The sequence below is a fragment of the Pistacia vera genome, unplaced genomic scaffold, assembly GCF_008641045.1.
Source record: "Pistacia vera cultivar Batoury unplaced genomic scaffold, PisVer_v2 Contig849, whole genome shotgun sequence".
NCBI lineage: Eukaryota > Viridiplantae > Streptophyta > Magnoliopsida > Sapindales > Anacardiaceae > Pistacia > Pistacia vera.
Window position 1 is genome coordinate 348,844 of NW_022196722.1, and position 22,032 is coordinate 370,875.

General features: G+C 34.7%; 4 protein-coding genes across 4 annotated transcripts; all 4 read left to right on the forward strand.

Annotated features, from left to right (window-relative positions):
• On the forward strand, positions 1 to 2,790 carry LOC116118538 (plant intracellular Ras-group-related LRR protein 3-like). The gene is made up of 3 exons (XM_031404516.1): positions 1 to 711; positions 1,538 to 1,704; positions 1,831 to 2,790. Exons 1-3 carry the CDS (start codon positions 139 to 141, stop codon positions 2,477 to 2,479), a joined length of 1,389 nt encoding a protein of 462 aa, XP_031260376.1. The 5' UTR covers positions 1 to 138; the 3' UTR covers positions 2,480 to 2,790.
• A 68-nt stretch (positions 2,791 to 2,858) lies between these two features.
• On the forward strand, positions 2,859 to 7,056 carry LOC116118536 (exocyst complex component SEC6). Its single transcript, XM_031404515.1, has 2 exons — positions 2,859 to 5,510; positions 7,004 to 7,056. The coding sequence occupies exon 1, from the start codon at positions 3,214 to 3,216 to the stop codon at positions 5,461 to 5,463; it is 2,250 nt and encodes a 749-aa protein (XP_031260375.1). The 5' UTR covers positions 2,859 to 3,213; the 3' UTR covers positions 5,464 to 5,510; positions 7,004 to 7,056.
• A 7,082-nt stretch (positions 7,057 to 14,138) lies between these two features.
• Positions 14,139 to 16,392, forward strand: LOC116118550 (non-functional NADPH-dependent codeinone reductase 2-like). Its single transcript, XM_031404528.1, has 4 exons — positions 14,139 to 14,514; positions 15,172 to 15,415; positions 15,499 to 15,678; positions 15,933 to 16,392. Exons 1-4 carry the CDS (start codon positions 14,174 to 14,176, stop codon positions 16,155 to 16,157), a joined length of 990 nt encoding a protein of 329 aa, XP_031260388.1. The 5' UTR covers positions 14,139 to 14,173; the 3' UTR covers positions 16,158 to 16,392.
• Positions 16,393 to 19,535: 3,143 nt separating this feature from the next.
• Positions 19,536 to 21,499, forward strand: LOC116118549 (protein DMR6-LIKE OXYGENASE 1-like). The gene is made up of 3 exons (XM_031404527.1): positions 19,536 to 20,164; positions 20,264 to 20,591; positions 21,070 to 21,499. Exons 1-3 carry the CDS (start codon positions 19,683 to 19,685, stop codon positions 21,316 to 21,318), a joined length of 1,059 nt encoding a protein of 352 aa, XP_031260387.1. The 5' UTR covers positions 19,536 to 19,682; the 3' UTR covers positions 21,319 to 21,499.
• The last annotated feature ends 533 nt before the right edge of the window (positions 21,500 to 22,032 follow it).

Genomic DNA, 22,032 nt, shown 5'->3' on the forward strand with positions numbered 1-22,032 from the left:
CTGTTACAGATGGCAGCGATCAGATCAAGCCATCGATCATGCTAGAAACTTTACGCAGTCTGCCTATTCTTAGTGGCATAACCTTCCACTCCTAAACAGCGCCTTCACTTTCTCATCTCCCTATCCTTCTCTCACAAAATGAATCCCCTTCCAAACCCTGATCGTTACCCTCTTCTCAATTTCATTTTATCCCAACTAAATCCTAATTCCCATCCACCACTCCCACCAGAAACTAGTATTTATTTGACCTCAAAGTATCCTCATTTGAATAATCCTAAACTTCTCACTTCACTTATACAAGCCCTTCCCCACCAAGTTACCCAGACCAACTTCCTCATCGATTCCCTTGGACCTCGACCCGACTCGTACACCGTCTCTATTGCCCGATCCAAGATTGCCCAGATCCATGCAACGGCTTCGTCGTCACCGGACGTTGAGGTGTACAAGGCGGTTGTGAGATTGGAGGAGATGCATGAAGAGTACGGGACTAAATTGAGAGAAGCGGAGGAGATGCTGGATCGGGTTTACGGGTCGGTAGTGGGCGAGTTGGAAGATGTGGATGGGGACGTGGTGAAGATACTGAGGGAAGCGAAGAGCGGTGTTGTTGTGGAGAGAATTGAGCTCGTTGAACGTCAGTTGAGGTTTTTGCCTGAGGATTTTGGAAAGCTTCATGGGTTGCTTGTGCTTAATCTTTCTCGCAATGAATTGAAGGTAACATTAATTTTCTCATTCATATTCTGATTTGTATAAGTTTAGGTTAATTTTTTTTATATATATTTTAAAATTTTTAATTTGAGCAATTGTTTGTTTGTGAGAAAGTAAAAGAGACTGGGATGTGTGAACTTGTGATATTGAAATTTATCTTTGTTCCAGTTCGATCTATTGGTCGAAGAAATGCTTGAACTGCTTGAAATCTGGGGTTGTGTTTAGGGATAAAGATATTGCTAAACTTGGATGGTTTATTTGCTGTGAGTGACGTTACATGAATGTCTTCTTTTTGTATTTGTTAAAAGATTTAGGTACTCCAATGGGATCACATGGATGGGATTTTATATGGTAGACAAAATTTTGTCCTGTTGTTATTTTCATCCTATTTGGGCAATTCCAAAATTACTTAGCTGAAATTTCATGAGCTAAACGTTGAGAGTTAGGGTTGCTATGTGACTTTCCCAAGAAGGATCTAGCTTCTTTCTCTGTATAAAATGATGCGCTGGTTCATCACTACTTTTGTTTTGGCGTAAAGTATTTTGATATAATACTTGAAGAAGATGTTGGTCATATTCCAATTTTCGAATTGTTGGTTTCAAAATTTTTAAAACTGTGTAGGCATCTCATAAAATTCATGTGAGTACATGCAGTCTTTAGTAGTTTCAATTACTTTAGATCACAATATACCAAATTGAGACGTACAAGGAGCTGATTTATAAAAAATTATTCCATTTCTCAGTCAATGAGGGGAGTATCTTATATGCTGCGGGCATATAGAGTTCCTTGATATTGTTCCTTAACAATATCTGGTTTATAATGCGTGAAACAGGTCATTCCTGACTCGATAGCTGGATTAAAGAAACTTGAAGAGCTTGACGTTTCTTCCAACCTGCTAGAATCGCTGCCCGACTCTATTGGATTGTTGCTTAGTTTGAAGGTCCTCAATGTGTCAGGAAACAAGCTAAATAACCTTCCTGAAAGCATTGCCGGCTGCAGGTATTTTATGAGAATCTGTTTTCTTTTGTACCAGGTTTTCTTTCCTGCTACTGATCTTGGAAGGCATCTTTTTTTGTGGATTCACCTGGTTTGCCTCTGAACATTGGTTGATACTTACTTTCACAGTTCACTAGTGGAGTTAGATGCAAGCTTCAACAATTTGGCATTCTTGCCTGCAAATATGGGATATGGACTACTGAATCTTGAGAGGTTCTCAATTCAGTTGAATAAGATCCGCTTTCTTCCCCTATCTATTTGTGAAATGAGGTCTCTGAAATACCTGGATGTTCATTTCAATGAGCTTCATGGCCTGCCACATGTAATTGGGAGATTGACAAATCTCGAAGTTGTGAACCTGGGCAGTAATTTTAGTGACTTGACGGAGCTTCCTGAAACTCTTGGTGATCTAATCAACCTCAGGGAGTTCGATGTCAGCAATAACCAAATACGAGCTCTTCCTGACACATTTTTCAGGCTTGAAAATCTTACCAAGCTCAACCTGGAACAGAATCCACTCGTTACTCCCCCAACAGACATTGTGAATAAAGGAGTTGAGGCTGTCAAGGATTTTATGGCAAAGAGGTGGCTTGATCTTTTAGCCGAGGCACACCAGACAAGCACGCATGAAGCGAACAAGCAGCAACAAGATCAGACTGGATGGCTGTCATGGGGAACTTCCCTGATGACCAACTTTGTTTCGGGAGTTTCTAGTGTTGGAGGATATCTGGGAGGAGGAAATGCTTCAAGCGATCCGTATTTGGATCAGCAGTTATGATTTTGAAGTACTAAAATTAAATCACAACTACGAAAATTGTCACACGTACCATTGATGAGATGGCTTTTGGCCCCTATATACTGTTTGGAGCTAATAAATCCTGACCAGTATGGGTTGTGAGAGTCTTTAAAGGTGGCTCATTACTTGTAATTTAGGCACAGAAATTGGAGTCTTTTAGCAGATTAACAAACTGTCTCATTTTGAGAAAGTACAGGGTATCAGGGCGTTAGATGTTGTACCGCAAGTTGATGCATGCCATACATGTTAAATTATTATTAATTTATTAATTAAGAGAGAAAATTTACAAGTAATATATGTTTACGATGATGTAGCAGTCTGTTATTAGTGTTGATGGTTATATAAAACTTTGAAGTAATCTCCATATTTATGGTCTTAAACTTTTGGGGCCTGTTGTGTGGAGCACGATCTTATACTTTTGGGCCCTGTGCTGTGTGGACCACGAAACATGCTTTATGATATCCCCATGGTTGGGCATTGAGACGATGGACCGGACCCACCCATTAATCAATCAATCCGCCTCCCAATTGGGGTTATCTTTTGTCTTCTTAAGCTATTTTATCTTTATTCATCACCCGACTTTATTTAATTAGATATTTATTATTAAAATAAGACTTCTTTTTTTCGGGTGAGGAAGAACGAGATCTGGTGATAATTGACTCAATTCAACAGAAGGTACTAGATCCGGTGATAATTGACTCAATTTAACAGAAGAAATGAGCGAGATGATGAGTGAAGATCTGGGCGTGGAAGCTAAGGAAGCAGCGGTTCGAGAGGTCGCGAAGCTCTTAACTCTTCCGGAGCTTCTCCAGTCAATCACCGACATGAAAGCCGATTACATCGCGCGACAACAGGCAAATGATGCGCAACTTAGTACAATGGTGGCGGATCAAATTGAACAGGCACAGAGTGGTTTGGAATCACTTGCCCTGTCTGAGAAGGCGATAACCCAGCTTCGTGAGAACTTCATTTCAATTGAAAAGTACTGTCAAGAATGCCAAAATTTGATAGATAATCATGATCAGATTAAGCTCCTTAGCAACGCGAGGAATAACTTGAGTACAACACTGAAGGATGTTGAAGGTATGATGTCTATTTCTGTTGAAGCAGCTGAGGCGCGGGAGTCTTTGACTGATGATAAAGAACTCGTTAATACTTATGAAAGGTTAACAGCACTTGATGGGAAAAGGAGATTTGCATTAGCCGCTGCTGCGTCTCATCCAGATGAGGTTGGCAAATTAAGAGAATATTTCGAAGATGTTGATGAAACTTGGGAGACATTTGAGAAGACATTATGGGGTCATATTTCCAACTTCTATAAACTTTCAAAAGAAAGCCCACAAACTTTGGTTCGTGCTTTGAGGGTTGTTGAAATGCAAGAAATTCTTGATCAGCAACTTGCTGAGGAAGCTGCTGAAGCTGAGGGAGGCGGTGCAATGGCAGCAATTGCAAATCCTCGCAGATCTTCCAAGAACTTGACACAGCAGAAGTTAAAGGTTCAAGGTAAAGGCTATAAGGATAAATGCTATGAGCAAATAAGGAAGACGGTTGAAGAACGGTTCAATAAGCTTCTTAAAGAGTTTGTTTTTTCAGACCTAAAAGCAGCTCTGGAGGAAGCACGAACGATCGGAGAAGAGCTTGGAGATATATATGACTATGTGGCCCCATGTTTTCCTCCAAGATATGAAATTTTCCAGCTGATGGTAAACTCGTATACAGAGAGATTTATTCAGATGTTGAGATTGCTTAGTGACAGGGCAACTGAACTGACGAATATAGAGATTTTAAAGGTGACTGGCTGGGTAGTTGAATACCAAGATAATTTAATTGGCCTTGGGGTTGATGACTCTCTTGCTCAAGTTTGTTCTGAGAGTGGTGCCATGGATCCACTGATGAATGCATATGTTGAGAGAATGCAAGCTACAACCAAAAAATGGTACTTAAACATCCTTGGGGCTGATAAAGTACAGCCTCCAAAGAAAACTGAAGATGGAAAGCTATATACTCCAGCCGCTGTTGATTTGTTCAGGATCCTCGGGGAACAAGTGCAAATTGTTAGGGATAATAGCACTGATGTAATGCTATACAGGATTGCTTTGGCCATAATTCAGGTAATGATTGATTTCCAGGCAGCTGAAAGGGAGAGACTTGCAGAACCTGCTTCTGAAATTGGTCTGGAACCTTTATGTGCAATGATAAACAACAATTTGCGCTGCTATGATCTTGCGATGGAGCTGAGTACTAGCACCATGGAAGCTCTTCCATCAAATTATGCTGAGCAGGTTAATTTTGAAGACACTTGCAAAGGTTTTCTAGAGGTTGCAAAGGAAGCTGTGCTCCGAACTGTGAGTGTTATCTTTGAAGATCCTGGGGTGCAAGATTTAATTATCAAGCTTTATCAGAAAGAATGGTGTGAAGGAAATGTCACTGAGTACCTAGTTGCAACATTTGGTGATTATTTTATAGATGTGAAGATGTACATTGAAGAGAGATCATTTAGGAGATTCGTTGAAGCTTGCTTGGAGGAAACAGTGGTTGCTTATGTTGATAATCTTTTAACACAGAAAAACTACATCAAGGAGGAAACCATTGAACGAATGAGACTAGATGAAGAGGTTATTATGGACTTCTTTAGGGAGTATATAAGTGTCAATAAAGTTGAAACAAGAGTTAGGGCACTGAGTGATTTAAGAGAACTTGCTTCAGCAGAGAGCCTGGACACCTTTACACTAATCTACACGAATATTCTTGAACATCAACCTGACTGTCCGCCAGAGGTTGTGGAGAAGCTTGTTGCACTCCGAGAGGGCATACCACGGAAGGATGCAAAGGAGGTTGTACTAGAGTGTAAAGAAATCTATGAGAATACTCTTGTTAATGGAAATCCACCGAAGCCTGGTTTCCTTTTCCCAAAGTTGAAGTCCTTATCAGTTTCCAAAGCATCTCTGTGGCGAAAACTCACTTAATTCAACTCCGATACTCAACGCTATGCTTCGGCTACAGGCACCCTCATGTTAGTATTTCACTGCTTTCATTGTAAAACTGTGTTTGTATTTACATTCTGTATGTTTTTTTTGCTATTTATTGTTTCTTTTGCAACATATTATTCTCTATAATTTAACTTCGGGTAATGAATTAAATTTTGTTAGTGAATTTAAAAATAAATAGATAAACTAATAGAGGCGACTCGATATTAAAATAAATGAAAGAGAGAGAAAAAGATACATTGCATAGATGTAAATACTTTTATGTCCAAGATTTTCTCCACCTATGTATATTTGTTTTCTATAGCGTCTGGTGGGCTATCATAATATTTTCTTAGCTTCTTAAGTGTCAATTATTTCATTAATCATTTCTTCACAGTTTCTATTGTCATTTATTGTTTCGACTTCTTCAACTCTCATATTCTTATAAAGCCAATCTGTTATCAGCCCTTTGTTCCTCTAGTTTTTCATGGAAACAGCCACCTTCCAGTTTACCTGCAACACCAACACACTCCTCTTTCTGTTCCTCCCAATTTCATTCTCCTAACTTCCACCACAATTCCCATCATCGACTTGAATGATCAAATTCATGCCAGTGAAAATGGTGATTCTCCTCTCCATTATTACAGAAAATATTGTAAGTTTGTGAGGATTATGGCTTCTTCTCTCAAACATGGCATCCTAAAGAAGATCTTAGCCATCTTTTATCAGAAAATCCACCTCAGTCTCGGGATTTAAACTCTGTAGAGTAGAGTTTGTGTTGTGTGGTATATTGACTTTTTCCTTGTCATATCAATTGATTAATTAAAAACATTAATAGAAAAAAATTTCTCAATGGCATGCCAACAATCTTTTCTCGTAAACTTCTCTTACAACCCCCGACATGGTAATTGAGTTGGCATTGTCACGTCAAAATGATTTTGACTAGACCGAAGAAATGGTCGTTCGTCATAAAAGGAATGTTTGTTCTTTATGAAGGAACAACCAAAAGAATGATTGTTCATAAATAAGGAACAACCATTCCTAATGTAGGGAACAATCATTCCTTATGAAAGGAATTACTGTTCCTTTGGTTGTTCTTTAAGGAACAATCATTCCTTATGAACGGTCGTTCTTTCATAAGTAACGACTGTTTCTTTTGAAGGAACGATCGTTCATTTCTAGTACTGTCTTTTGGTGTCTTGGATGTAATAGAAGCTGACGTAACAGTGTCAATCTGCTGACACGTTAGGTTTATAGGAGAATGTTGTAAGATTGAGTTGTAAATATTGTATTTTTCAGTGTACATATATCCAACAAACCATAAAATAAAAGCTGATTATATAACAGATGGTGATCTAAAATGTTTATGAATCTCTAGAATTTTTTTTTAAAACGTGTTTCCAAGTTCCAAAAATTAATTGGACTGCAAATTCCCAAAGTTACATTTTGCGTTCTTTTCTTTTTAAGATTAAAGTGGTTGAAATTAGGACAAAACTTCGCGTAAGTAGCATGTCTGGTCATTTTAATTCTCTGTATGTAGGTTTGGAGTAATGGAAGATACAAGAGTGCAGTACAGAGTTGTGTGACCAACAAGAATAATACTACACATACATTATTCTCATATAACATTATGTAACAAGATATGATTGGGTGAAAGTTTAATTTTAACTTTAAATTAACCAATTATATCTTGTTACATAATATTGTATGAGAAATATTGCATGAGAATGATGTATATGTAGTATTACTCGACCAACAAAGCGCAACCAAAAATGTCATTGGCCATGTTTTATGCACCAAACGATGGCACTGTGATTGGTCCAATCGAGGAGTTGGTGAAGCACACCCTCCAGTTTACAGAAACTAGCGTTATGCAGTGTGATAGAAGAATTCAATAGGCAACAAGGAACAAGGGCCAAGGCGGATGGTGAAGGAAGTTTTTGAGCTGCCGAAATAATTAAATTTTTTGTATGGATATCCACTTTGGTTTGTTTGTTAAATTAATTAATAAGATTCCACTTACAAGGCAGTTTTTGGGAAGCTAATTGTGATCGTCATTTGTGTGCTATTTAAACTTTATGCATCTTATTTGTATTTTCTTTTAGGTATTATTATTTCTTTATTGTTTGAATGGTGAGTAATATTTCGTTTCCATTTATCTTTTTACACCATTCTCTTATTTCATGATGTGTCATCCTACGTGGCATATGCCACCTCAGCTACAACACCATCAGGATGCCATGTCACTTCAATTTAAATAAATTATGCAAAAAACCCAAAATTTCAAACCTTAATTTCCCTAAATGAAACCCTAAATCAATTTCATATCTCCCAAAACAAAGAAACCAAAAAAAATTATCCCCAAAAATCCTCTCAGTTTCGAAAACCCAGGCAACTCAATCTCTGATCAACCCATTCCCATGACATCCAGCGGCCATCCCAAATCGGTTTTCCTCTGATTCCGTCGTTAAACGGTCATTCGTCAAAAGATTAAGGTGCACCACCACGGTGTATGCAAGTCGGCATCCCCACCGCGTCTTGCAGCCACCAACCTCAGCCGCACTTGAAAAGGTATGTAACATGGTATATATTTTGGGATTTTTTTGTCTTTTTTGCTTTATCTTTAGTTGCCACATGTAAAAGTTTGCTGTAGTAAACTATTATGAATTTTTGTTTGTGATGTATAAATGCGAGGACTTGTGGGGTTGGCACCTGATAGATACCTCTCCTAACTCAGCCAACAACAACAGGAACAACAAGCAATAAAACAATATAAACTCAGAAAAGCAAGACAACCAACACTTCTATTGATATTCCAAAACAAAATTCACAGCAAATGGAAACTAGCAAAGCTACCCAACACAAGAAAAACAAACAGAAAACTGAAAACAAGAGAACCTAAGATAGTGTTGGACTTTGAGGGCCAACTCCTCCCTAAATGCTAGACATTGAGGGCTAGCTCCTCCCAATTTTCCCTTCTATTTTCTTCTCCCTTAACAAAAATCATCATGGAAGACTACAGCAAAATTTCACATTTGGGAACTAAAGATAAACCAAATAAGACAACAACTCTCATAATAAGTACCATGTTAGAGGTGCAGCTGAAGTTTGTGTCAGCTGGAGGACGACTTCCAAAAGACTGGTGATGCACCTTCTTCTCCTCACACACGGCCGTTCAATGAATTAAACAAAAACCAACCCGTTTGTATGCCAGTCCCAACCGTTAAAAGAAGAGATGACACAGAACCCAGTTTGGTAATGCCACTGGATGCAATAGGAACGGGGTGTGACAGATTGTTGGGTTTTCAGTTTTCACAATTCAGAGAGTTCTTTACACCTAATTATTTGTTCATCAGAAAAAGAAACTAATAAGAGAACAATTGAACTCAATGAATTTCAAAATCTGTAGGAGTACAAGCAAATCATAAACAATAAGACAACTTTGGTTTTATCTACTATTTACTCATACAGAAGGCAAGGAGAAGCCTTTGCTATCTTATCCACGCAGATATCTAATAAGGGTAAGATGTCAAACTTTTTTCCCTTTCCAAAATCTATGAAGACAAAATAACCATTAAACTTTTCAAGATTTAAATCTAAGCAATTTATGTGTTAAACTACATACTACTAATGGCCTGGGGCCAGAGCCTATCTTATCAAGCTAATTAAACTAAGCATAATGTGAAAGTGAGCTTTAGTGTAACTTTTCAACTATTTCGAAAAAAGCAAGCAAATAGACAAGACTAAGAGAATCGCCATGAAACTATCAGCATAGTTCTTTAGTATCCACAAACTTTCAAGTATGATTCAAGTGCCCATCTAGACAACGAATTCCACGGTTCCGCAACTAGTTTGTACAATGCAGTAGCCTGTTAAAAGTGAAGTTCAAATGTGTTGGTATATTGATTTAACTGCACTTCATAATAAAATAGGTCTAACAGTTTAGGACCTATCTCCATATAAACGTAATGCTCACAAAAAAGCCATGAAAGAGAGACAGAAAGCGACTCAAATTATCATTAAACTAAGTCAGTGACCCAAGTGATTGCGAAAAGCTGTTAGGGCAGGCCATCAACCCAAGGGTTTCAAAGTAAGAGAAAACTGTATATGGTACTGTTAAAAGAAAAGGCACAAAAACAAGAAATGCTTTAAGTATGAAGACAAAGTTCATCTAGAAACAAAATACAATTTGACTAAAGTTCATCCATAATAGCACTAAATTTACCATTTGTGAACGGCCATTTAAGGTCGAAATTAGAGGGAAACAGGTTTCGGATGGCCGTTGGACGTCGTGGGGATGCCGACTTGCACACGTCGTGGTGGTGCACCGTAATCTTCTGACGGACGACCATTTAACATCGGAACCTTAGGCAAACCGGTTTGGGATGGCCGCTGGACGCCGTGGGAACGGATTGTGATTAAAGATTGAGCTGCCTGGGTTTTCAAAATTTAGAGGATTTTTTTGGGGAGAAAATTTTACAGTTTCTTTGTTTTGGGAGATTTGAAATTGATTTAGGTTTTCATTCAGGGAAATTAAGGTTTGAAATTATGGGTTTTTCGCATAATTTTTTTTTTTAATTCGGACAGAAGTGACTTGGCAACTCGAGGACGGGGCAGTTGAGGTGGTATATACAACATAGGATGTCACATCATAAAGTTAGGGGATGGTATAAAAATGTGATGTAAATTATAAAGATAGTATTATTTAGGTATACAAAGTAATATAACACAATTTTAGTAAAATAATATTATACTTATATTATTTTTTTATATTATTTTATAAACATCACGATGTGATATATGTTACAATTATACAAATTTTATTATAATATTTAAATTTATATGATTGCGACATATATCATATCATAATATAAAAATTGTGTAAAGGAATGATATAAGTATAATATTACTCATTTTATTATTTTTTATCACATATTTTTTTCTTATAACCACAAAAAAATGAACAAATTAATTAGTGTTAGCATCATAGACGACTCAAGTGGCGAATGCTAAAGCGCATAATATAAACGAGAGAAGGACTTTGATAAAGTCATATAAAAATTAATAATGCCATAAAAGAGGTTAGGTTCATTTTAGAATACTAAACATAAGATAAATATTAAGGTTAATGCCACTTGTACCCCTTGAAACATCATAAACTGATGAAGGGCTTTGGAAATCGACTTTTACTTCTTTTATAAACAGTTCGTGTAAGGGTAGAAATTCGGTTTAGGAAAGAATTCTAAAAGCATCTCCGACCTACGCCAAAGCGCCATGGGCTGACACTACAGTGCTGCACCAAAGCGTAAATAAATTTTTTTTCTTTTTTTTAATTTTGTTAAGTTAATTTGAGTATTAAATTTTACACTAAAAATCATACTAAATTTGATTATTTTTATTTAATTTAATTTGATTATTATTTATAACAATAAATTCATAATAATGATATAATTTAAAAAATGATGAAAAATTAAAAATAGAACTTTATTCAATGCAAATATTAAACTACAATAACTTAAAATAAAAATTAATACTAATTTAAAAATACTAAAATTAAAAGAAAATACAACATAAATTAAAATAACAATTTAGTATTCCGGTAGATTAGTTTCGGATCCAGGATGAACGTAATGTTGATGCATCGATTGAGAATCAGATGAAAGCGTTAACTCCTAAAGTTGAAATTGTCGTAGATGAGAATGTCCGATTTCGAAATTTTCTTGCTCGACATAAACAAATCAAGGATATAGAAGCTCATCATATATCAATATGGAATTTTACCTTTGTATTGTTGTTTTTTTTTTTTTTTTTGGTATCATTTTATATTAGATGTAATGTTTTTCTATATTAAATGTAATGTTTATTTGATTAAATAAATACTTAATTTTATTAAATTAGTATAATTTTTAAAATAATTATTATTTAATAAAAATATCATTCCCAATATTTAATTAATATATACCAAAATAATAAGTGAAATAAATTAATTGTTGATTATTACAGTAAAAGAAAAAAAATATTCTAAAAAATATTCTAATGAATATTTTTTTTGGTGTAATATTTGGTGTTGTGTGTTGGAGATGGAATAGTATTTTGCACCAAAATTTACATCAATTTGGTGCAATGGGTTGGAGTTGGTCTAAAAATATAGGAAAGGAAAGCAGACGAAGAAGAAGATGGTGGGGGAGAAAGAAGAAAAAGGAGGGGAAAAAAATAGTAAAAGGAAAGAAAGAGGGGGAAGAAAATAATGAAGGAAATAAGGAGGGAATGAAAAAACTATCTTACCCTTGTTCCTTTAACAGAATTTTGATGGTGTATAAGGGGTTTTTTGGAGATAAATTAATTAAAAGGTCAATAGTAAACCGAAAACTTTGACTTTTGAAAACCATAAAATGAAAATTTGATTTTTATTCAAATAAAAGATATAGAAATAAAAAAAAAAAAAAAAGCATTTTAAGTTTTAACATCAAAAGATTTTACAAAGGAATAACCTTGGAAAATATCACAAAATTGATAGTACGGTTTTAGCAGGTAATTAAAGACAGAAAATAAGGTTTTATTGACGGAAAGAAATGAAAAAAAATATAAAATTTCATTTTAGAATTCATTCGATAATGAGATAATAATTTGAATTAATCATCTGAATATTTTAAACTAATTTTTATGAATAAAAGACAATTTCATAGTAAATAAAGCTTAATAAAATAATTAGTTTAAAATACAAGCTTCTCGTAAAAGTGGGATTTTCATGACTTCTAAAATAAATAAAATTTTATGGAATGAAACCCTTTAACTCCCACGAAAAAATAAGTATTTAAAAGAATTATAAATAAAAATAGGGAGAAAATAAAAAGAGAATACATGTTCGTAAAAACAATTAAAAAGGTAATATATATACAGTAGAACCTCTCTATAGTCATAATGTTGAGACCAACTAAATTTATTACTATAAGAAGGTTATAACTTAATAGAGGCGTAGTTATAAGAATTATTGTTTTGATTTCTTATTTTATAATTCATGTTTTAGCAGTATTTTAATTCATTGTTTTAGTAGCATTTTAATTCATTGTTTTAGTAGCATTATGATAGTATGAAAATAGATATCAAAGAGTCATGACAAAATTGAATGATCAGATTTGACAACTTTACTATACTAATCAAATGAATATTAATATCTTCTTCAATCATTCAAATGAGCAAAAACTCGTATGTACTTTAACTGAAGAAAAAATCCTTACTAGAATTAGACAAAAAGAGGAAGAAGATAATCTTGAGGATGAATATAGTACAGAAATACCAAAAGTTTTGTGCCAAGAAGCTCCAAACATGCTTGAGAGCTAGAAATATTTTGGCTTCAACAAGAAGGTATCTATATTGACGACTTATTACATACCTGCAAGATAAAAGATATAATAACAACTCTAAAGTTTAAATCATTGTCTAAAAAACTTTAAATAAATATTTTATTTCATCTTAAACATTTAATGTAATATAATATATATATTTTTATAATAAACATATAATTATTATTATGTAGAGACAAGTTCCTTAAGACGAGACTTAGAAAAACTATAACTTATTACAATGTAAAATTTATTCTTATTTATAACTAACTCAAGTTAATATCAGTATTTTTTATGACTATATGGAGGTTATTCCTTTATAGAGTATCACTATAGAGAAGTTATATATATAATCAAGAAATTAAAAGGTAAAAACCGAAACGTAACATTTTATATTTGTTTCATTTTTTTTTCTATGTTCTTTGGTTAAAAGAATGAGTTTTTTTTTTTTTTTTTTTTTTTTAAGGACTTTGATAATGGTTCTAAAAAGATGTGAAAACAATATAAAAAAAACTTGTCAAATTCCTTGTTAAAAAAGGTTTAATAATTTTCACCGACAATTAATTTTTGTATATTTTGAAACCATGTCAATATCATAATCGTTCTTAGGAAGAATTAAAATACAAATTCAAATATCGTATATCAAAGCAACAAAATTTGGAGGGAGAAAATATTATATTGATAAAATACGATGAATTAAATATGAAATTTATTTCTCTACATATTCAAATAAACCGTGTGAATAGTGAGATTTCCTTTTTCCTAATAGTAGAATTGTACTTTCGCTGACTAGTATAATGAGTAAATAATGTAATTTGACTGAATTAAATTTTGGAATTTTTTAAAATAATAAAACAAATCTTCATGATGGTTGCCGAATTTGTAACCTATTATAATATTAATCTAGAATTGTTGGTCAATTAATAGAATTCCTAAAATCAAGGAGTAGTGTATTGATATAACTATAGACTATAAATACTTTTATAAATATAAGGACAAATTAATAAAATAGATGTACGAATACTTTTATTTAGATTTGATTATTTTGGAAAATAAACAAATCATTTTCCTTAAAGATATTAAGATTAAACGAGAACAGAATCTAAATTAAAAAAAAAAAAAAAAAAAAAAAAAAAACCTTATATTCTAAATAAAATAGGTAATAAGGTTAAAATGGTAAATAATGAATGTGATAGTAGCCTTTGAAGAATTGGATTCGATCTTTGTAATTGTAACGCAAGCACTTAGATCATGAGCCACGTCAGAAAACAAATACCATTTGCCTGAGATCGACACGACACCGTATTCTCCTGCTATATATTTGGAGAAGGTTGAGCTGGAGCTAAGATTCAAATTATCAAAATCAGATGGCAAACTCTACACCTGTAGCAGCTTACAACATCCCAGAAGTGAAACTGAGTTCGTCCACCACTGACCGGAAGATGCCAGTAATCGGACTAGGGACGGCAGCTGACAACCTTGATGAAAAAGCCATGAAACTTGCTGTCCTAGAAGCCATCAAGCTCGGCTACAGACACTTCGACACAGCTTCACTCTACGGGTCCGAGAAGGCTCTAGGAGAAGCAATTTCTGAAGCACTTAAACTTGGCCTAGTTAATTCTCGTGAAGAACTATTCATCACTACCAAGCTTTGGAGCACAGAGGCTCATCGTGATCTTGTTATCCCATCTTTACACAAGTCTCTTAGGTATGATTTTTACTTAATCAAAGCGCATATATAATCGCAAATTAAGAGTTGTTACACACATATTCTTAGCTCATATTTATGATTTCTTATTTGTGATTCAAGCATATAATCCATGCTTAGTAAATGTTTTGGTTATTGCTTTCGAAATTAAAGTGTAATCCTAGAGATATTATTTACTCGTATGATTCCACTTTAGAATTCTCTAGAATACAGGTGATAAAAAAACAGAGGAAAACAAAAAGTGGGACTCACATTTTTGACGTTTATGAAAGCTCTAGAGAGGAGAAAAGGACGCAAAAAGCCTAGATAAATTTGAGATTTCTTATTAACTGGTCGGTGTTATTGTTCAATAATCAATATTGCCGGCTTAATAGCAATGTTTATGGAGACAGGATACCCACATATATCTTCCAGCATCATCACTTATCTAGGTTAATGATGATTGAGGCTAATGTTACATTTTGGAGGTGCTTTTATTGGAAATATTTTTGGCTGTTAATGAAAGAAAAAAATTTTACGGCGTCAAAAGCATTCCCAAAGGGAGAATAAACACCACTGAAATTCAAATCATCAAAAAGAGGAAGAAGTAGAACAAAACAATGGTTATTTAACACTCCAATTCTAATCAATCTAAGTTTGTTGGTGATATATGAGCAGGAATCTTCAGATGGCATACGTTGACCTCTATCTCATTCACTGGCCCATTAGTGCGAAACCAAGTGACAAGAAACACCCAATACCTGAAGAGGATCTTCTACCAATGGACTACAAAGCTGTTTGGGAATCCATGGAAGAGTGCCAGAGGCTTGGCCTCACTAAGTCCATTGGTGTCAGCAACTTTTCTAGCAAGAAGCTTGAGACCATACTCTCCTTGGCTACCATCCCTCCTTCAGTCAATCAAGTGAGTTTTCTCAAATTTTCTTCTTTTTTACCACATTTTCTGTACAGATAATAATAGTCATTTGAATTTGATAATTTGTTTAGGTGGAGATGAACCTCGTATGGCAACAGAGGAAGCTCATAGAATATTGCAAGGCCAACAATATAATAATAACTGCCTATTCCCCTTTGGGAGCTAAAGGGGCCAGTTGGGGCACTAATCGAGTTTTGGAGGATGAAGCATTGAAACAGATTGCAAATGCCCATGGAAAGACTGTTGCTCAGGTTCCATTAAATAGTTTTCATTTATAATCGGAGCGAAGTTTTTTTTCTTTTTTTTCTTTTAACTAGTTAGTTCAATTGGTTAAATTTTTTAGGCTTGTTTAAGTACTCTTACTGCTATTGGAATTGTTCTCACCTGTACTAGAACGAGAAGAGGTCCTTTTTTTTTTAATAAAAAAAATGTATGTTAAGTGACATCTATAAATCTTTATCATCAATTATTGCTGTGTTGACGAGACTAAAATTTACTTGGGCAGGTTTGTCTTAGATGGATATTTGAGCAAGGCGCGACTTTTGTTGTCAAGAGCTTCAATAAGGAGAGGATGAAGGAGAACCTGGAGATCTTTAACTGGGCACTAAGTGGTGAGGACTATGACAAGATTAATCAAATACAACAGCATAGGTTGATATCTCAAGAGGATTTTGTTTCTCCTCATGGACCATTTAGGACCCTTGAAGATCTATGGGATGAGGAGTCTTAACCTTTTATATATCAAATTTCACTGCAAATGCCATGTAACTTTAGCAAACAGGCAGCAAGAAGATGAGACTGGATGGCTGGCAGGAAGTGTCAATAAGTTTCTCAGAGTGTTGGAGGATATCTCATATCTGGGAAGAGGAAATGTTCTAATTTTATTAAGTATTTCAAAATACATATGTATTATGTTGGTTTTATTGCAATTAAATAAAATTGAAGTTTTTAGTTTGTTTAGTTAATTCAATGGGAGTTTATCCTTACTTATTTTTCAATATAAACAAAGGGTGAATCTTAAAATGTTGAGACACAGATTTTTATTTAAAGTATATTACTCCTATTATACTAGAGAATCTTTGTTCTATAGCGGTTCTAAGGTTCGAACGCACCCTTAGGGTCTGCTTGGGAGTTTTTTTTTCACTGGTTTTGGGGGTTTTTAATTGGACTGGTTTTGAGGTGTTTAAAAACCCTCACTTACTAGATTTTTAATGGGCTAGTTTTGACTGGTTTAAAAACCCCCAAAAACCAGTGTAGTGTATTTTTGAGGGGTTTATAAAACACCTCAAATCGGAGTGTTTTGGCTGGTTTATAAATTTTATCTCAAAAAAACCCCTTTTCACTCCCTTTGCTACACACAAATCTCTTGCTGCTGTTGACTTCTCTCTAGCACACAAATCTCTTGTTGCTGCACACGAATCCCTTTGCTGCACAATAACTTCAACTTTGATATTTTTACTTATTTTTGATAGCTTATCAAATTGAGTTTCTTGTATGTAGTTGTTGAGAGCTGACACAACAACAACCAGAAACACAGCTACAAATATACGTGTCAAAAGTAGAGAAAAAAATTAATTAAGCAAAAGAGAGTGTTTGCTGTGTTGATTAAGCAAAATTAAGAGCTTCATGGAGGAGTTGGAGTAAAACAAATAACGTAGGCATTATCTATATCTATCAAAGTTAATTAAGCAAAAGAGAGAGTGTTTTAACTTTAGGGGTATTTATGTAAATTTATTATTTAAAAAAACTGTTAGAACCGTTGGAAAATAAACTCCTAAGTATAGGTTGGGTGTTTTAAAAACCGCTACTAAAAACCCCTCAAAACCGCTACGGTGGTTTACCCTCAAAACTGCTATGATGGTTTACCCTCATAACCGCTACCATAAAACTCCCAAGCAGATCCTTATGGAACCAATGAATTATTATATTCTGGAAGTTAGACCGTCATCATTTTGACTTTGTTTTCTAATAGGACATTGTCTTAAAGAGGATAAAATCTATCCTTCAATGGCGTTTAGATCATATAATATTTTATTATAGGAGGATGTTATATTAATGGAAAGATAGATCATCTTAAAGATTACTAGGAATGTTTAAAAGAATGTGTTTGGTTGGTTCGAATAAATTTGTAAATAATATATTTGGTTGGGAGGATAAATGGGTGGACATATTATATGGATTACTACATTACCTTTTTTTTTAAATATTAATATAATAGTATTTTTTATTATTATTTTTGAATCATTTTTTTACCCCTTACATTTGAAATTTTGCTAAAACACCTCAGCCATATAAAACTTTAATTTGTAGCAAACTCACCCTCCACCCACCCCAAGCCATTGCCGGCAGCCAGCCACCATTGTCAGTCGCCGTCGACGGTCGACGGAATGGCACACGATTGGCCGTATATGACCGACCGTGCGTCGGCAAAGCCATTTCTGGACATGGATCAGAAATTCATGGCCGTTTCACGACTAGATCTATGACCATTTCATGGCCAAAGATGTGGCTGTGAAACGACCACATATCTGCCCATGAAAAGGCCAGATTTTTGGTCATGAAACGACCATAAAAATGCCAGATCCATGGCTAGAAAAGGCCTTACCAGTGCACGATTGGCCATATCCTGTGGGTCATGCACCATTACAACGATTGACGTCGACGGCCGACTATGGTCTTGGGTGGCTGAAGGTATTTTGTTAAGTTTTAAACTTTTTTGTAATTAGGGTGTTTAAGCTAATTTCTCAAATATAGGGGGGTTGGGTAATTGTTAATTGGTAGACATTTGAGGGCAATTGTGTCCGAAATGATATTGAATTAAGAGAAACAATAGGTAAAAAAAAGATTACCCAGTAATGTTTTGATCCCGGTGGGGAGGGTATCGGATTACCCCCCACATTACCAACAATAAACACTATTTGCAATAAAAGATTCTCATAATATTTTATTGCTTGTAAACCAAACATCAGAATCTTACAAAATAAACGAAGATTACCCTCGTTATCTTATATACCCCCGATCCAAATGCACCATAAAGAAAATGTTTTGTAGAATGTCTTGACTTCATTTGATGTAAAATTGAGAGAATCAAATTCAAGTATACACTATTTATTAAATATTTCCAAGAGAAAATGGTTCAAGCAATAGGTATTGAATAAAGATAGGCCCAGAAACTTTCTCTCACAAACTTCACGTGACACTTGAGTTGGCAGCCCCCACAAGAACTGTCATAGAATGATTTTGACTAGAACTAAGAAAATGTCGTTTCTTCATAGGAAACAGCCATTATGAATGGAGGAACGATCGTTCCTTGGATGAGAAATGATCATTCCTTGGATGAGGAATAGTCGTTCGAGGAATGGTTGTTCCTTGGATGAGAAACGACCATTCCACCTGGAGGAACGACCATTCTATGATGGAATGACCATCTTTCCTAAGAAACGACCATTCCTTTCTCATGGAATGATCGTTCCTTATACGATGAACGGTCGTTCATTTTTAAGGAATGATCATTCCTTATACGATGAACGGTCGTTCATTTTTAAAGAATGATCATTTCTTATACAATCTCATGGAATAGTCGTTCCTTATATGATGAACGGTCGTTCATTTTTAAGGAATGATCATTTCTTATACGATGAACGGTCGTTCATCCCTAAAAAATGGTCATTCATGTCTAGTCAAAACCATAAGTTGACGTGATAATGTCAACTCAGTGCCATGTTAGGTTTATAAGAAAAAGTTTATGAGATTCGTTTATTAGCGTAGCATCACCCATAGCTATTTGGTAGTATTATCGTAAACATTTGGGCCATCTTTTGTATGGAGCACGGAACATCCCAGTGGTTGGGCAATGTGACGATATCAGAATGATGGACCAACTGATTAATCAATCCTCCTCCCATTGGGATTATCTTTTGTCTTTCTAATTAAGCTATTTTCTCTTTATTCATCTATTAAATAATTAAATTTTTTTTTCATATGATCCATCTGTATATAAATTACCCTAAACTTTAATATTAAATATTGAATTAGTTATTATTTATTGAGTATCCAAGATTTTCTCCACCTACGTATATTGTTTTTTTACGGCATTTGGTCAACAATATAGTTTCTTAGTTTTCTAAACGTCAACTATTTCATCAATCGTTTGTTCAGAGTTAGTATTCCCATAAATTGTTTCGACTTCTTCTTGAATTGTCATCTTCTTCTAAAGCCAATCTTTTATCAGCCCTTTGGTTTCGTCCCAGTTTTCATGGAGACAGCACCCTTCCAGTTTACCTGCAGCACCACTCCTCTTTGTCTTCCTCCCAATTTCATTCTCCCTGAGGACAAAAGACCGCACATATCTCAAGTTTCCACTTTGAACTCAATTCCCATCATCGACTTGAATGACCAAATTCATGCCAGTGAAAATGGTGATTTCCCCTCTCTATTAGTGGAGAAAATATCGCGAGCCTGTGAGGAATATGGCTTCTTCCAGATTATCAACCATGGAGTCCCCCAAGAATTATGTAATAAAATGATGACTGTCAGTACCCACTTCTTTGAATTGCCTTTTGAACAAAAAAAGCAATTCTTTACGACAGATTTTACCAAGCAGGTAAAGCTTTTCAACTACTACCTCAACACCCATGGCCAAGAGAAGGTTAATACGTGGAGTCAATCCTTCTCTCATCCAGGGCATCCCATAGAAGATTTGAGCCATCTTTTACCAGAAAATCCACCTCAGTATCGGTATTTAAATTAAATTTATTATAGTACTCTACCTTTCAGATCAGCTTATTAGTTCAAGCTCTAGAGTGGTGTATTGATTTGTTCATTGGATTGGTACAGAGAAGTGTTTGGTGAGTACGCGAAGGAGATTGGAGCACTAATGAATAGGCTTCTGAGCTTAATATCACAAAGTTTGGGGCTTGAGAAGGAATGCTTGCAAAAGAGGCTTGGTGAGAATCCTAGTCTTAAACTACAGGCAAATTACTATCCACCATGTCCTGAGCCAGAGTTGACCTTGGGACTGGGTTCTCACACAGACGTAGATGCACTCACAATTCTTTGCCAATCTGAAGGAGTTAGTGGTCTCCAAGTGATTAAAAATGGGAAATGGGTTGCTGTTGATCCTGTTCCTAATGCCTTTGTCATCAATCTGGGTGATCAAATCCAGGTGAGTCAGCTCTCGTCTTGAATTTGGTTGTTAGAAATTTCACTTCTCATAAAAAATAAAAATAAATCATTAGTTTATCTTAATCAATTGGGATAAGGTTAGCTTAAGCTTGTAACATGTTTATTCTTCTACGTTATATATTGCATCATTTCAATTGATTAGTTAAATACATTTGACCCAATTTAGCTTTTAACATAATTATTCTTGTACATTATATATTGTATCACATCAATTGATTAATTAAATACATATAATGAAATTGATTAATATAAAAAGATTTCTCTATTAATCGTAAAATAAAGATAGATGATGGTGATTTTGATTGTGAATATGAACCTCTGGAAAAGTTTTTTCAAGGTTGTGTCTCAAAGTTATGAAAAACAGCCAGACCACATTTAAAAGTCATGTTTTGCTTTTTTAAATGTACTAACTTGGTACAAGTACCATAAATTGGATTATGTTAATTCTCTGAATGTAGGTTTTGAGTAATGGAAGGTATAAGAGTGTACAGCATAGAGCTGTGACCAACAAAGTGAAAAGAATTTCATTGGCAATGTTTTATGGACCTAGCATGGACGCTGTGATTGGTCCAATTCAGGAGTTGGTTGATGAAGCACACCCTCCAGTTTACAGAAATTACCGATTTTCAGAGTTGAGAGAAGAATTCGACAGGCAACGAGGAACAAGGCGGATGGTGAAGGAAGTGTTTGAGCTGCCTAAAAAATGAAAAACTATGTACTACACTATAACTATTCACTTTGGTTTCTCTGTTTTCGATCTGGAAGCTAATAATGACTCCGTCAAAACTCACTGGAATTAATTGGTGTGGTCTTCTTATCTATGATTGGTGGATCTTCTAAAATACTGTTTTTCTTGATTTATTATATAATTTTCTATGTGTGATCGTCGGCAATCCTCATTTGTCTTCTGTTTAAATTTCATGCATTTTATTTTAGTGGTTGGGCATTTTAAAATGTTGGACCGACTTATCCCCACCCCATTGCGTTATCTTTTGTTTTCCTAAGCTATTCATCTATTAAATAATTCTTTGTTTGTTGTGATGTCCCATTCTTATATAAATTAGGCCGAAATACTACCCATCAAAAGTTTGGCCTACTAACAGGTTAGTACCCTCAGTTTTAAAAACCATCAACGTTACACCCGATTTTCAATTTCAATCGTTAAAATTATCGGTCAAAAGGTTTTTTTGTCATTTTATCTAGAAAATATAATGAAAACTAAAAACTAAAAAAACTCATTTTCTCTCTCCACATATATAAACCTTAACCAAAATCTCCATTTCTTACATTACAAAAAAAAAAAAAAAATCCTACAACCATCCACGAACTGCTGGTCATGACTAAGGCCAAGCCGGGTGGTTTACGGGTTTCCCCCCAAAATGAGGTTTATCTAAATCAGGTCTTCACTTCATCGGTGATTA

Bases quoted from the DNA above. Each gene is read 5' to 3' on its own strand.
- LOC116118538 (XM_031404516.1), top strand. From the start codon at position 139: ATGAATCCCCTTCCAAACCCTGATCGTTACCCTCTTCTCAATTTCATT. The intron at 712-1,537 runs GTAACATTAATT...TGCGTGAAACAG, and splicing joins TTTCTCGCAATGAATTGAAG to GTCATTCCTGACTCGATAGC. The intron at 1,705-1,830 runs GTATTTTATGAG...TTACTTTCACAG, and splicing joins GAAAGCATTGCCGGCTGCAG to TTCACTAGTGGAGTTAGATG.
- LOC116118536 (XM_031404515.1), top strand. From the start codon at position 3,214: ATGAGCGAGATGATGAGTGAAGATCTGGGCGTGGAAGCTAAGGAAGCA.
- LOC116118550 (XM_031404528.1), top strand. From the start codon at position 14,174: ATGGCAAACTCTACACCTGTAGCAGCTTACAACATCCCAGAAGTGAAA. The intron at 14,515-15,171 runs GTATGATTTTTA...ATATATGAGCAG, and splicing joins TCTTTACACAAGTCTCTTAG to GAATCTTCAGATGGCATACG. The intron at 15,416-15,498 runs GTGAGTTTTCTC...TAATTTGTTTAG, and splicing joins TCCCTCCTTCAGTCAATCAA to GTGGAGATGAACCTCGTATG.
- LOC116118549 (XM_031404527.1), top strand. From the start codon at position 19,683: ATGGAGACAGCACCCTTCCAGTTTACCTGCAGCACCACTCCTCTTTGT. The intron at 20,165-20,263 runs GTATTTAAATTA...GGATTGGTACAG, and splicing joins GAAAATCCACCTCAGTATCG to AGAAGTGTTTGGTGAGTACG. The intron at 20,592-21,069 runs GTGAGTCAGCTC...CTCTGAATGTAG, and splicing joins ATCTGGGTGATCAAATCCAG to GTTTTGAGTAATGGAAGGTA.